Raw genomic sequence first — 15,407 nt, forward strand, 5'->3', positions numbered from 1 at the left:
TGCCTGAGACAGCAAACAGGTCTGCTTAGCTAGTACAGAAAGAATAAGCAGACAAGGGATTTTGAGAAATTAGAGCAATCAGATAACCTATAGATGAATCAATTAGTTTGAAGAATGTGCTAAGTCAACAAGCAACTCTTTGTCATATACTGTGCTAGGCATGAGAAATATAAAGATTAAAAACAAAATCCCCATCCTCAAATTTAATTTCTATATGTATATAGATAAATAAATTAAAAATAAATGAATAGTAAGTATTTTTTGAGGGGAACATTAACCACTAGGTAAATCATGAAAGTCCTCCTATAGGTAGCACTTGAGTGTTGAAGGGAGTTAGTAGCTTCAAGAAGCAGAGAGCATTCTAGACACAGAGTACAGCCTACTTACAGCTTGATGGTAGGAGATGGAATGTCAGTATGGGAAAAAACAATAGAGTAGTTGGATAGAGCACATGATGGGGGGTAATATGCAATCAGTTAAAAAAAACAGGCTAGAGACAAGACTGCAAAGACTTTTTAATGCCAAACAAAAGAATTTGGGTTATTTGAAAGGCAACATGGATCCACTGCAGCTTCTTGAGCAAGGAAATGACCTGTGCTTTTGGAACACCAATTTGGCACCTTTTTACAATAATAATTATTAAATAATCTAGATTTGATGTGGCAAATTGGGGACCAATGTAGATTTCTGAACAAGAGAGTGATATGATCAAACCAATATATTAGAAAGGGTATTCTTACTCCTATATTTATGTTATGGATAGCTAAGAACAATTCATTCTAATCTTGGGTTTGTGATACTATAGATTCAATTTAAATTGCATCAATATTTATTAAGAGCTACCATATGCCAGGCACTGTGTTAAGAATTGGAAGGAAGTGTTCCACTATCTCAGAACAATAGGGCTAAGACTGAAAAAGACCTTAGAAATCATGTAGCCAAATAATTTCATATATATATAGAGAGAACACAGGTTCTCTCACTTCAAATCTATGTTTTTTCCTACTTTTCCTAGTATCACAAAATTACTAAAAACAAAAAAAAACAAAAAACAAAAAAAAACATTTAAATTACCAATGCCTGCCAAATAGTACATAAGTATGTATATGGATATATAAATATATCTATATGCAAGTTGCCTTAAGTTCCTTAAAGTATACCAAGATAAGATAAAAATGTGTGTATTTTCCACATAAAGGATCTTACTATAAGCAAATTAGGCCAGCATGGTATAATAGTTTAACTGTTAGATTGAATAAGGGAAGAATTTAGGACCAAACAAGATATAAAGAGTCATATGAAAAGTTAAATGGATTGTTTTGATTACATAAAATTAAGAAGTTTTGCACAAACAAAACCAATGCAACCAAAATTAGAAGGAAAGCAGAAAACTGGGAGGGGAGGGTATTTTAGAACAAATATCTCTGATGAAAGCCTTATTTCTCAAATGCATAGAGAGAATGGAGTAAAAATTTATAAGAATACAAATCATTCCCCAAATGATAAAAGGATATGAACAGGCAGTTTTCAGACAAAAAAATCAAAGCTATCTAAAATCATATAAAAATACTCTAAATTACTATCGATTAGCAAAATGCAAATTAAAACAACTTTGAGGTACCAACTCACACCTATCAGATTAGCTAATATGACTAAAAAAGGGAAAATGGCAAATATTGGAGAGGATTAATGCATTGTTGGATTATCAATAATACCACTATTAAAGTCTCTATACCAACACAGTTTTTAAAAGGAGGGAGGAAGAAGGACCTATTTGTACAAAATATTATAGCAGCTCTTTTTTTTGTGATAAGAATTGGAAATTGAGGGAACTCCATCAATTGGAGAATGGCTGAACACATACACTGGTATATGATTGTAATAGAAAAGTATTGCGCTATAAGAAATAATCAGAATGATTTCAAAAAAACCTGGAAAGATGTACATACATTGCTACAACGTGAGCAAAACCAGACCATTGTGCACAGTTAATAGTCATATTATATGATGAACTATGAATGACTTGGCTATTCTCAGAACCATAATGACCCAAGACAATCCCACAAGATTCATGATGAAAAATGTTATCTGCCTCCAGAGGAAAAAAACTTAAGTTGTCTGAATACAAACTGAAATGTATTATTTTCACTCTGTGTGTGTGTGTGTGTGTGTGTGTGTGTGTGTGTGTGTGTATTCCAGTCTTCTTGCACAAAATAATTAAAATGGAAATGTTTTATATTACTGAACATTCACTTGAGAGGAAAGGATAGAATTTGGAATTCAAAACTTTTAAAGTAAAACAATGAATGTAAAAAAATTTTATTTTTACATTTAAGTGGGGGAAATAAGCAGGAACTGTTTCAATTGTATCCCTAATGCTGACTCATGTTATACTTTTAATAAATGTTTTTGACTGGGTGGCTAAAAGGGGTTCAGTAATTAAACAACAGAATTGTAGGGAATTATTGAATTTAAAACTAGGAGATTGCTTAGAATCCTTTATGATTAGAACCCAAATCAAAGTAGTACCTGATGGAGAGATATAAGAACATGGCCTATTTTTTGTTTTTACAATAATGAAAGGGACTATTAACAGATTATGTTTGTCAATGGAGTCAGAGGACCTGAACTCAAATTCTTCTTGACACACAACACTAGCTATGTAACCAAATCAGGCTAGGAACTAAACCTGTGATTTCATTGGTATAAGATGAGGACATCGCCTCATCCGTGAAGATTGGCATTTTCTTTTCACTTTACAATCTTAAGAGAATTAGCTAGGACGCTGACAGCCTATGTGATTTGCTCAAGGTTAACAACCAACAAAATTAGAACCCAAGGATACTTGAGTTTTCCAGGCCAGTTCTCTATCCCACTTTGTCACTATTGCCTCTTGATTATATAAAGGCAACCAAAATACATTCCTTGTCCCCAAGTTTATCTTGTCCTGAGGTGCAGAAACAGATACCCAAGCTAAATAAAAAAATATATACAACATAAAAAGTATTGAGGAAAGCCCTTAAAAACCTGAAACACAAATCATGTAATCTCGCAGCCCCCTCCCCCTCAATAGCTAACATTTACAAAGTTTTAGGGTTCACTAAGTGCTTCTGCATGTACAACATGTAGTCAAGTCAAATGAAGACATTATTAATCTGTTTCTTGGCAAAGGCTCCTAAGTCCCTACTTTGTGCTAGGCACTGTGATATGTGGGTACAAAGACAAAAATTGCCCCTATCATCAAGGAGCGTAGTCTAAGAGGAATCTGTAAGTTAATAATTATGTACAAACAAGATACATACGGGATAAATTGGGGTGGGTGAGGGTTGGTCTCAGAGGAACTTAAACTAAGTTAAACTAAGAACTGGAAAAAAAACTTGCTGAAAGTGGTACTTGAAAGAAGCCGAGAAAGCCAAAAGGGGTTCTTAAAAGTGGGTGAAAATCCCAGGCATAAGGGCTAGTCAGTGAGAATGCCCGATTCTGGAAATGGAGTTGGGGGGGTGCCCTCTGCAAAGCTTCTCAAAATCAAGCCAAGAAACAAAGTCCCTACTATGTGTCTGCTCAGTAGTAAGTGTTGGGATGCAAAAGAAAAAAAAAAAAAAAAGTCAAACAGTCCCAGCTCTGAAGTTGGCTCACGATGAGAAATGCAGTTTCGGCTAAAGTGCTGTTATAAATTCGCACACCCGCAACTCTAGCACCCCCCCCCCAAAACAACAACAACAACTGTTGGCTTTAAGTAACTATTAAACGAAGATATGGGCTTTTTCTGGACTGTTCTAGCACTGCCTCCTCAGGAAAGGTTGCACTCTGCTTCCCCGCCCGCCTAGATTTGTTCGGAGACATCTTTAGCTGCCGGGCGACGCCGGGGGCTGAGCCAGGACACGTGCCTGCGCTTCTCCGAAGAGGAAGGGCTCCAATCCGAGGCTTGGATAACTCCGAGTCAAAGGAGCAAGCGAGGCAAAAGTCTGGCCGATGCTGTTCTCGCGAGACCAGCAGCAGCGGGGGCGGGAGAGAAGACGACGGCGGCGGTGACTGCGGGGGTGGGTGGTTCCTCCAGAGTTCCTTCATCGGACTGCATCCAAAGTCCTCGAGCTGACACTTCCGCGAACATGGCGGCAAGTGCGCGGAGAGCAACTTTAATCGCGATTTGGGGCAGCCGTCTGCGTCGTGGCCTAGCCGGAGGTCGGCTGGCGCTTCCGCGGCCTGGTCTTCTGACTGCGGCTGTGACGGGGGCAGCGGTGGTAGGAGTAGGAGCGCTTTGGTACAAGGGACGCTTAGACCTCCCAGCAGGCGATTGCCTGACAGTCTTTGCGCAGGTAAGGCTGAACACCCAGTTCGAGAGGATCCGCCCTGGGGGCGGGGCGTGAAGCGAGGGGCGGGACCTAAGGACTTGGGCAACTAAAGAAGCGCCGTCTTTCCTGCTCCCTGTCCCAAAACAGGCTCTCAATAAATGCTTTTGCTGATTGATAATTGGTTCGGCGATGGATCCCTAGTAGCGGGCTAGAAAGGAATTAGAAAATAAGGCAAAAGAGGGTGACGTTTTTGCACGGTATTAGGATAAGACCTCCCCCTAAATCTTCGGGGACCCTGAGAAAGGCTGAATTTCATTATTTTATTTATTTATTCCCCTCTCACCGGACCTCCCTACATTGAAGTCTGGGTCTCTGACTCACTGAGGAGTGAAAGAATAATAAGAGTCTTTTTATAGGCTAGTGGTTTCTGAAAATGACACAGAAGTGCGGGGAGTCCTTCATCACAATTGAAAGTATTTGAAGTACATCTCCCTTCCTCCATTCCCAGAGTTCTCTTAATCTATGAAAATGATGTCATGGGTTCCTTCAGTGACATTTTCAAACAAAAAAGGCCGCATCATTGTTAAATTCTGAAATAGTCTAGACTAATAATTATTTGTTATATAAAAATTAAGTATACATTTTCCAAATCCAAATGCGTGTATTAATTTGTTTATTTTATTTTGCTGACTGCATAAGGGAGGATGATAATTACAGGTTGCCCCCCAAATCAGTGCAGTTTTAAAGTAGGGTGAGGACTCTGTGACATAGTGTTAGCATACAGGTCTAAGGTCAGAACAACTAGTTTTCAGGTACTGCACTTAGTCACTTACTCTGGACAAGTCATTTAACCTCTATCTACCTCAATTTCCTTCCTGGAAAATAGGGATAATAGTACCAGGGTTATTGTGAGGATGAGATGAGATAATATTAGCAAACCTTAAAGCACAATTAAATGATAATTATAGTCATCATCGTTAATATAAATACACTAAGGTTTTTGGGATTTCCTATGTATTTCTAAATGAAGGTGGTAGAAAAAGCAAAGAAAATAAAAGTTTTAAAAACAAGATGTCAAACTTAAATTATTAGTATTGTTGATTTTATTAACTACATCCCCCTTCAGGCTACCTCCTGACCTAAAATACTGGGACTAAACATCCCAGGATAAACTGTCATCAATGTGAAGCTAGGTTTCACTGAGTGCCAAAAGATGAAAGGAGTCAGAAAGGAATTAAAGATAAGTTTGTTAATAGAACGAGTTTTCCAGAGAGCATAGTGAAAAGGACAGGCAGATGTAATGTGAGGTGGAGGAGTTAGAACTGGTTTGGGGGATGTTTGTGGGAGTTTTCGGGGTGGAGGAGTTAGAATTGAGGGGGATAGGAGTGAGTGAGTTGTTGAGGTTAAAACTGACAATTCACTAGTTCAGAATCACTAGGATGAGGAGGTAGGAATGTGTTCACTATTGAGGAATGAGCAAATGGATTATCTGTGGTTGGAGTAAAGTTCATTCTGCTCTTCTTTCTCATGAATACTGTTATCCACTTCTGAACAATAATGGATATTCTTTGTATAGGAGGTGTCTTTAAAAGACAAGTAAAAGTAAACGTTTTTGAAATAAATGTTATATTTTTTCTATTTGGATTGTATTTATTTTTACTTAGCTTCTCTAGGAGACACCTATAAATTTGCCTACACCTGAAAATTTTCTTATACTTTTTTTGGATCTTGTCTTTAGCACTTCTTAGCACCTCCTCCTATCCTCATCTGATATCTTGAATGTCACTAAAAGGGAAATAGTTAAATATACTTCCACATGGAGGATTTATGGTCTCAAAAAAATTTAATGAGGTCATAACTTGCATCATTAAGTTTTACAGAATCCTTTGCTCATAATACAGTAAAGTACTATTATACCTATTTTAAATGTGAAGCAAAGCTAAGATGGTAATTTTCTTGTGTCCTGTAATATCTGAATCCATGCTCTTTCCATGTTGTTAGGGCCACTATCTTCCTTTGGTCTACCCACCAAAAGGAAAATCCAAACAAATCCTATGAAACACTTATTTTTGGTAATAGATCAAAATATCAACCAATGAGAGACATTTGGGTGGTGATTTTTTTTTGTTTGTTTATTTCATTTTGGTTGTTTTTTAACTAGTAGGAAATGTGATATGAAATACCTCTTCGTTCCTTCCATAGCTAGATTTCATAGTATTCTGCTCCTGACAGTTTTGATCACGGGAAACAAATCTTCATATTTCTCTACCACTCCCTTTGCCTATTCACCATTAGTTTGGAATGCATGTTAAATTTGTGTAATTATCCATGGTAATAGATAGGAATGATATAAATAAACATATATAATGTAAAACCTTCATTTTAGTGGAGAGTCACCACAAAACATTTCTTCAGTTAATAAGGCTTCATAATATTTGACAGAAATGAAATTCCTCATTGTGCATTTTTCTTGCTCATACATGGCCAAAAGATAGAAAGTAGGTGAAAGAAGAGATAATCTGTAAATGAATCATTTGCAGTGAATTGAGATTATATGGTGTCTGTTTAAATTTTATATGAAGCCATATTAAAAGGAGTCACACTTGAATCAAAAAGAAGTAAAACAAAAAAAAATTTTACTAACTTAAAGTTTTTTTCAAGATCTTGTAAGGCATTGATTCTGGTTTTGACTGTTTTCACTTGCTTTTGTTCTTTTTTAAACACTTCCTTTTTGTTTTCTCTTAGATTTCATATTTTTTTAAAAATATTATTTTGACAAGTTTATTTTGTCCTAAAAGTTTTTTGTTTGTTTGTTTTACAGTGAATCCAATTCAATAGATATTTATTAAATATCTATTAGTGCCAAATGTTAGGGATAAAAACACTAAAATTAAATAGTCCCTCTCTTCAAGTAGCTTCCATTGTTCTTGTGGGAAATAGTGTACAAAGAAGTAAATACCAAATGTATACAAAATATACAATAGTTATAGGATAAAGGAAACTAATAACTTAGGGATTCAGGAAAAGCCTCTGGCTGAGACGATCCTGGAAGGGAGCTTAGAAATCCAAGAGGTGAAGGGGGAGAAGGAACAGGCTGTGCATAGCCTCTAAAACAGGAGATGAAGCAGCATGTTTGAGGAATGGTAAGTAGACCCGTTTGCCTGTCATTAAAAGTACATGAAAGGGAATAATGGTAAATCAGTCAGGAACAATGGACTAGAACTTGATTATGAAGGCTTATAGTGCCAGACAGGGAAGTTTGTATATATTTTATTCCAAAGGTCATAGGAGTGTGACAGACCTATGCTTTTAAGAATTTTAACGATGTTTTGAGTCCAGTTTGGATCTTGACTTGAGTTTGAATCAGAGAAAGAAGACACGAGGCAGGGAGAACAAATAGAAGACTATTGCAATATTTCAGGTGAGAGGTGATGAGGGCCTGAACAAGGTAGTTTCCTTGTCACTGGAGAGAAGAAAACAGGACATGGAGATAGGATCCACAAAATTTGGCTACTGATTGGGATGGTAGGGGAAAAGGAATAATTGAGATTGTGAACCTGTATCACTGAATGGGTAAGGGTGCTCTTGACAGAAACAAAAGTCAGAAGGAGGAAGGCTGAGTTTGGAAAAAAAGCTCTTTTGGGGACTTTGCAGAGCCATTGTGATATCCCATTGTAAGTGTTTATAGCAAGCAATTGCAATGCTGAAGAAGCAGAAGCATATGAGGATTGGCTCTGTAAATGTTAAGAGTTGTATGCATAGAAATTATGGTTGATTCTATGAAAGCTGATGTAATCACATTTCTAAAAGTGATTTTACACTTAATATCTATTTGATCCTCATGGAACCCATATAGAGTGGGTATTATTCCTTTTTTTACAGATAAAGAAACTGAAGCTCTGATAGATAAAGGTAATTCTAAATCAGTCATTCACTGTGGAAAACAAATTAGACAGGATATTAACTGTCTTACATAGCCAAGACCCACTGCCTTCAGTAGCATTTTCTGTAAGCCTACTGGATGGTACTACAGAAGATTTGCTTGAGGGAATGAATCAGGGTGATAGACAAAAAACATCCCCTATCCTTTCCCGTAGCCTCATAAGAGGAGAAACACCTTGTGGGTAATGCCTCAACAAATTGATTAAGTGTCTGAGATCACATTTGAACTCAGGTCTTCCTGACTTCAGGCTGGTGCTCTATCCATTGCATTACCTAGCTGCCCTGTTTACTTGTTTTTTTAATCACTATGACAGATTCTTAAAGTTGTTCTTAGTAGAAAATTATATGAGTATCATTGATGTTTGAAAACTTGCAATTACCTTACTGGTAAGGTATGTCTCTAGGCCTATGGATTCTGAACTTTTATGTAGCTATTACCTATCTTTTAGGTGGGAAAATCTTTTTTAATACTTCCCACTTTTTGTAAATGAATCTATTCAAAGTCATTTTACCTTCTCTTTTATTCATATACAACCTAATTTTTAAATTAATAAATTTTAATTATATGATAAAAAATTTTTTGATGACTAGTTATTTTTCAGTTGTGTCTTACTCTTTGTGCCATTTGGGGGATTTCTTGGCAGAGATCCTGGAGCTGATCCAGTTTATTTTATAGATGAGAAAACTGAGACAAGCAAAGGTTAAGTGACTTGCCCAGGGTAACACAGCTAGTAAGTATCTGAGGCCACATTTGAATTCTGGTCCTCTTGGCTCAAGAACTGGCATTCTATCCACTCCACTACCTAGCTGTCCCAATAAAAATGTATAAAATAACAAATAATTGCTTCAAGGCATTTACTGTTATCAAATCAGACTAAGAGAGGAAAGGGATGTTAGAAGTCACTCTCTCATTTTGCAATTTCCTCAATTATAACAGAGCCTAGAACAGGTAAAGTGACTTGCTTAAAGTCACATGGGTAAAAAAATGAATCAAAATTTGAACCCAGGTCTTTTGGTTCTAAATTCAGCACTCTTTCCACCAAACTGTGCTACTTTCCAAGAGTAACATAGGAGGGTGGTAGGCTATGCCTAACTCAAACTTTAAAGTGGGTGGGAGAAAGTCAAAAGTATTGACTTGTTTCCAGCTGTGGACTAGGGTAGAGCTCAGACAGGCTATCACCTCACCCCCTCTGAGTCACCTCTAATCCCAGGAAACTTCGTGGGCAAAAGGGAAGAGATAAAAGAGGAATCTAGGAAGATCCAGAATAGCAGTGGGACCAAGGCTAAGGGGTGGCATGGGTTAAAGGTTGTCTGTATGCTGCTGTATCCTAGTAGATACAATGCACGGACTCACATGCCACCTCCCCACTCCCCCACCCCTCACTGCCACCTCCCACTCCCCCTCACCCCCGACGTTGCCCATTAGTGACCCGGAGTGATTCTTATAGTCATAACAGATGCACATAACTCATGGTCAGTATACATACTTGTTGTAAAATGTTAATTGATTGTGAAGTTGCTGTTTTTACATTACCTGAGTAAATCTTCATATTTTATTTTGAATTATGGCAACATGTTTTCAAGGTTATGAAGCTTTTAAAAATTTTTTTACTAATTTACAAATTATAAGCATTTTAGGAAGCTACTATTGAGAGTTAAAGTCAAACAAAATACTTGGAAGAGAAAAATTAAAATGTGGCTAATAAAATAGTTGTAAATACTGAATTCTCTTTATTTTTACATACTTTAGATATGTACTATTTTTCTGGCATGAACTTCAAATCCTTACTCTATTTCTATTAGAAATTTTAATAACAGTTAGTAAATATTAGTAATTTGATCTCAATCATGCATGAGCTTTATTATGACAGCTCTTTACTTGTGGGAAGTTTCCTCCAAATCTTCAAAGACACACTAGTATCCATTTAATTCAGTTAATTAATAGATTACTTCTTCCAGTAATACAACTTACATATACTATCAGTATCATAAAGTAGTAGCTTTTTAAATCAAATATTTTTATGTTGAATTATTTTTTAAATAAAATTTATAAGTTATCTAAACTCATAATGAAAACCGAAATAATTGCCATTATAATTAGAAAAATGCTATTGTTAGCTACATATACTTGTATATATGTATATATACTTGCAGCTTATGTATATATTAATTTCTGTTAATGTAGAAATTCAAAATTAATTTACAAGGAAATTAAAACTAATCCTAGATGGTAAACTTCTAGAGGGTAGGGCTTATGTCAGTTAAATCTGCTTTGTATGATCTCAGGAAAATACTTTTCATCAGAGATATTAACAATAGCTAACATCTCTTGCTTTTTACCATTTATAAAGTATTTTGTACATATTATTTGATCTTTATAACAGTAATGATGTGTAAGTAATAGGAGAATTATTACCCCACTTTATAAATGAGCTTAGAGAAGTGAAAGAATTTGCCCAAACTCATAAGCAGAACTGACATTTAAGCCTGTGTGCTTAAAGTTCAATTTTTTTAAAAATTTAAATTTAAATACAAAATTGGAAAAGAAAAAAAATTGCTATATGCACAGCAGAACATATGATTCAAAATATAAAATAATACATTTCCATTTCAAGAAAGCCTGTACACAAACAATACATATTACATAGTATGTTCAAAGCTATCTTATTTGCTTCCTTATAGAATTTCTTTTGTTCTCTGCTGTGAACTTACTTTTTTTCCTCCTTCCTCTACTCCCCTACCCCAAGAAGGCAACAATTAAATACAGATATACATATACACATACATACATATACAGATATCTAAAATTATATACATATATACACATACATTCATATGCATTTATGTAAGATTGTTCTATGCTTGTTTGTCCTTCATAAGTCCAAGTCTTTTCTATATTTTTCTAACTAACTTATCATTTCCTTCAACACAGCACTATTCTAATCTTACTCTGTCTATGGTTATTTTATATAGTCTAAAACAATATTTGATTAATATGGATGATAAATAATTTATCTTTCTCTTTTGACTAAATCTATTTTAACTTTGAAATTATTACCACCTCTGCTTTTTTTAGCCTAATAAATTCTACTCTTGATTTTTATTTTGTGTTTGTGTATATCTTATTTTCTAACCCTTCTGACTCCTCTGCTTTACTTCTACCTACTGCCTTGCCCTCCTATTATTTACTATACCCTACCGCCAAAGATCTCTCCCTTATCTTTTCTCCCAATCCTTTCCTCTTGCCCTCTTGTTTCTGTCTGAATTTAGAAGACTTTTATAGCCTTCCAAATATATACATGTATATATATTTGGAAGGCTATAAAAGATGTGAGTAGGGTTCCTTCTAAAAATACCTATTTACTTCTGAATTTAGAAGACCTTTATACATATATGTATGTATGTATTGTTCCATCTTTAACCCATTCCTTATAAAAGTAGGGTTCCAGCCCTCCTCCCCATCTAATTCATGTTTCCTATACAGTTTTGCTTTTTAGAATTGCAGCATATTCAGCTCTACCCTAGTCTTTCTTTCAAACTATTTACTCATTAATGGCGATCTTAGATATATAATTTACATTTCCATATATAAAAAATAGTTTGTCCTTATTGTGTCCCTTATAATTAATCTTTGATGTCAAATTAGAACTTGCATGTCAAATTTTTTATTAAATTCAAGTCTTTTTGCAACAAAATCTTGAAAGTCTGGCAATTCATTAAGTATTCTTTGTTATTGTTCAGGATTATACTTGACTTTGCTGGGTATGATATTTTGGCCACAAACCCCCAGTTCTTTTGTTCTTTGATATATAGTGTTAAGACTAGCAGTCTCAGGGCAGCTAGGTGGCACAGTGGATAGAGCACCAGCCTTGAATTCAGGAGGACTCGAGTTCAAATCTAGTCTCAGACACTTAACACTTCCTAGCTGTGTGACCCTGGGCAAGTCACTTAACCCCAGCCTCAGAAGCAAAAAAAAAAAAGACTAGCAGTCTCTTAATTTAGCACTAGGTCTTGTATGATTGTAATTGTGGCTCTGCTGTTTTTAATTTTTTTTTTTATCACTTATAATATTTTCTCCTTGACCTAGGGGCTTCAGAATTTGGCTATGATATTCCTGTAGATTTTCCTCATACGATTTCTTTTAGGTGATGATTGGTAGATTTTTTGTTTTTTTCATTTCTACTTTCCCCTCTTGTTCTAACACTTCAGAACAATTTTCTTTAATCATTTCTTGTATCAAAATTCTTTTTTCTGATCATAGCTTTAAAGTAGTCCTATTATTCTTATGTTATCTTTTCTTGATCTGTTCTCTAGTTCCATTATTTTTATGAGATGTCTCATTCTCTTCTATTTTTACATTTTTAAAATTTTATTATTTCTTGGTCTCTTAAAACTTCACTAGCTTCCCTTTGCTCAAGTCTAGTTTTCTAGGGAGTCCTTTTCTTACTTAAGATTCCAGATCTTTTCTAATTAGTTGACTTTTCATCATCTTGTTTTTCTTGGATTGTCCTTATTTCTTTCTAATTTTTCCTTAATCTTTCATACTTGATTTTTAAAGTCTCTTTTTTAAAGTTCTTCTATGAATTCTTTTTGGGCAGGTGATAATTACAACTACTCTTTGAGGTAAAAGGTTTGTTTGGTTGGTTTTTTACTTCAGTATCCTCTTCTGAAGACAAATCCCAATATCCTAAGTTACTATTCCCATAGTAAGTTTCTGTGATTAAGTTCCTTCTCCTTTGCCTGCTTTTTTTTTTTTTTTAATAAATAGCAATTTGTTAGTGTAATCAAGTCTACTCCTGGAGTGTGGGGGAGTGGTGTTTCTGTCCTCAGGTACTTCTTTGGTTTTGCCCTCTCTTAATCTTTTAAAACATTTATCTCTTTTTGGAGTTTCAAAAGAAATGGGCATTTTGGAAACTATATTAGTTATTGACTGAATTGAAATACAAAAAATAAATTAATTTTTCAAAAGTTTTTTGTTTTGATTTTTGAATGTATAAAAAAAAACAGATTGTCAGTCCTGTTTCTACTATTCTTAATTAATTTGATCACTTTATAGCTTTATTCAAATAATAATTTGAACATCCAAAATTGTGAAAGAAATAAGGAGATAATTATTCATAAAAGGATTCTTTACAAGAGTTTTTTGAAATAGTACATTTTAAATGTTTTTACAAATGAAATAAAATGATCTATTTACCTAAAAAATTGATTTACATGCTTTACAAAGCAGTTTTCAATTTTTTAAGACCCCTAAACTTTTTTTTTAAAGTGTTGATATCTTTAAAGAGCTCTTGGTTATGTGGGTTATTATATCTATCAATATTTATAGTATTAAGAATTAAATTTAATATTTTTTATAAAAATTGTTTTGACTTTACAGAGACCCTGAAAGGATCCTTGGGATTCTGAGAGGTCTTTAAACACACCTTGAGAACTGCTGCTTTGGAGGAATATATTCACTGAAAGGGATGGGGGAGAGGAGTGGAAAGAAGAGGGAGGGAGGGGGAATTCAACTATTAAGAAACTTCCAGTGTTAGAAACTACCTTCATCAATGCAGACCTGGAACATATTTCTAATTTATCCTTTTTTAGAGAGTTGCCAGGGCTGCTAAAAGGTTAAATCTAGTCAACAAACATTTTTAGGCATTTATTATATGTCAAGCACTGTGATAAGAAACAAATAGAAGCAAGATAAAAGATAATTCCTGTCCTTAAGGAGCTTACATTTTAATGGGGGGAAGAAAGACAACAATATAACCCAGGTCATCCTGACTCACTGAAATGAACATTAAACAAATTAAATTAAACATTAAATGAATATTAAAAAGAGAACTGGCCTTGGATTCAGAAGACCTAGATTCTTGATTACTGGCTTTGTGATAGTGTGGAAATAAGTTAACTTCTCAGTGTCACAAATAACTTTATAAGATTATAAGTTACACAGGAATTGTATATCTATGTATTTAAGGAACTTGGTATACTGGGGATTTCCTGCATAGATAAAATCACAGATTCAGACTATGTGTACCCATTCCTTACTCAAAATAGAGACACATGGATTCATACATACACATACATATACACATACATATGTTGCTTTATGTTTTACATGTGTTCCTGAAAAGTATGTTCATTAAATGTTTGTAAGCAGAATATTTATAAATGTATTATTTACGGGGCAGCTAGGTGGCGCAGTGGATAGAGCACCAGCCTTGAATTCAGGAGGACCTGAGTTCAAATTTGGTCTCAGACACTTAACACTTCCTAGCTGTGTGACCCTGGGCAAGTCACTTAACCCCAGCCTCAAAAAAAAAAAAAAAAAAAAAAAGTATTATTTACAACAGTCACATAGCTCCTTTCATAAAGAATGCTTAAGAGTAATTGCACCTTTATTTTATAAATAGATTTTCATGTAACTTAGAACTCTATATGTACATGTCAGTGCAGATAGAGAATGCTTACTGAGGAAATTTAACTTTTTTGATGTCAAAACCTACTAAGAGACTGAAGCATTGTACATATATAGAAAGTGATAGTTATCCTTATTATTTTTAATTATATTGGGCTGAAACTGCATTGAAATCCATTTTTCTTCATGTTTCTCTCCAGCTCTCTCCTAGTAAACCAATATTGTATACAGTGATTTCAACTAAATTGCTTTTGAAAACCAACACTTAGAAATAAATTAGAGGGAGCTCTCTCGAAATGGGGGGGGTGTGTGGAAAATTGCTTTCTTTTAATCAAAGTCACAGAATTTGAGAGATGAAAGTAACTTAGGTCATCTAATTCAACCCATGCCTCCAAAAGGATCCCCTTTTACTGAGAAAGTCACATTCTCCTGTCTTCTCCTCCCTCCAATTAGCTCATTCCATCTTTTAATTTCTTTAATTATTAAGCATTATGAAGAGGTGCTAGTAATGGGAGATTAATTTTTGCTTTCTAAATGACTATGTATTTTATATTTCTCACCTAGTTTTGCCTCATAGGAAAAAAAAAGAAGTGACTGATCTAAAATTTAATGGGAAGTTCTAAGAAGTAAAACTAATGTTTTCATAAGGAAACTTAGACTATAAGAAGTAGAGGAACTTCTCAAAACATTAAAATTACAGGTTCTAGATACAGTGATATACTGCTGATTTAAGGTGTGAAGTTTCAGATTTTGTCCTAGGTAAA

General features: G+C 34.7%; 1 protein-coding gene across 2 annotated transcripts in view; it reads left to right on the plus strand.

The window, feature by feature from the left end:
• Nucleotides 1-3,943: 3,943 nt before the first annotated feature.
• MICU2 (mitochondrial calcium uptake 2) overlaps nt 3,944-15,407 on the plus strand; it is a 162,992-nt gene continuing 151,528 nt past the window's right edge. Inside the window, exon 1 of one of the 2 annotated variants that reach the window (XM_074303671.1) lies at nt 3,944-4,316. In XM_074303671.1, coding sequence (XP_074159772.1) covers nt 4,110-4,316 — 207 coding nt within the window. In that variant the 5' untranslated portion in view covers nt 3,944-4,109. The remainder of the gene's footprint in view (nt 4,317-15,407) is intronic. The other variant, XM_074303672.1, reaches the window with a different exon arrangement.

This window comes from Sminthopsis crassicaudata, chromosome 3, assembly GCF_048593235.1.
Source record: "Sminthopsis crassicaudata isolate SCR6 chromosome 3, ASM4859323v1, whole genome shotgun sequence".
Lineage (NCBI taxonomy): Eukaryota > Metazoa > Chordata > Mammalia > Dasyuromorphia > Dasyuridae > Sminthopsis > Sminthopsis crassicaudata.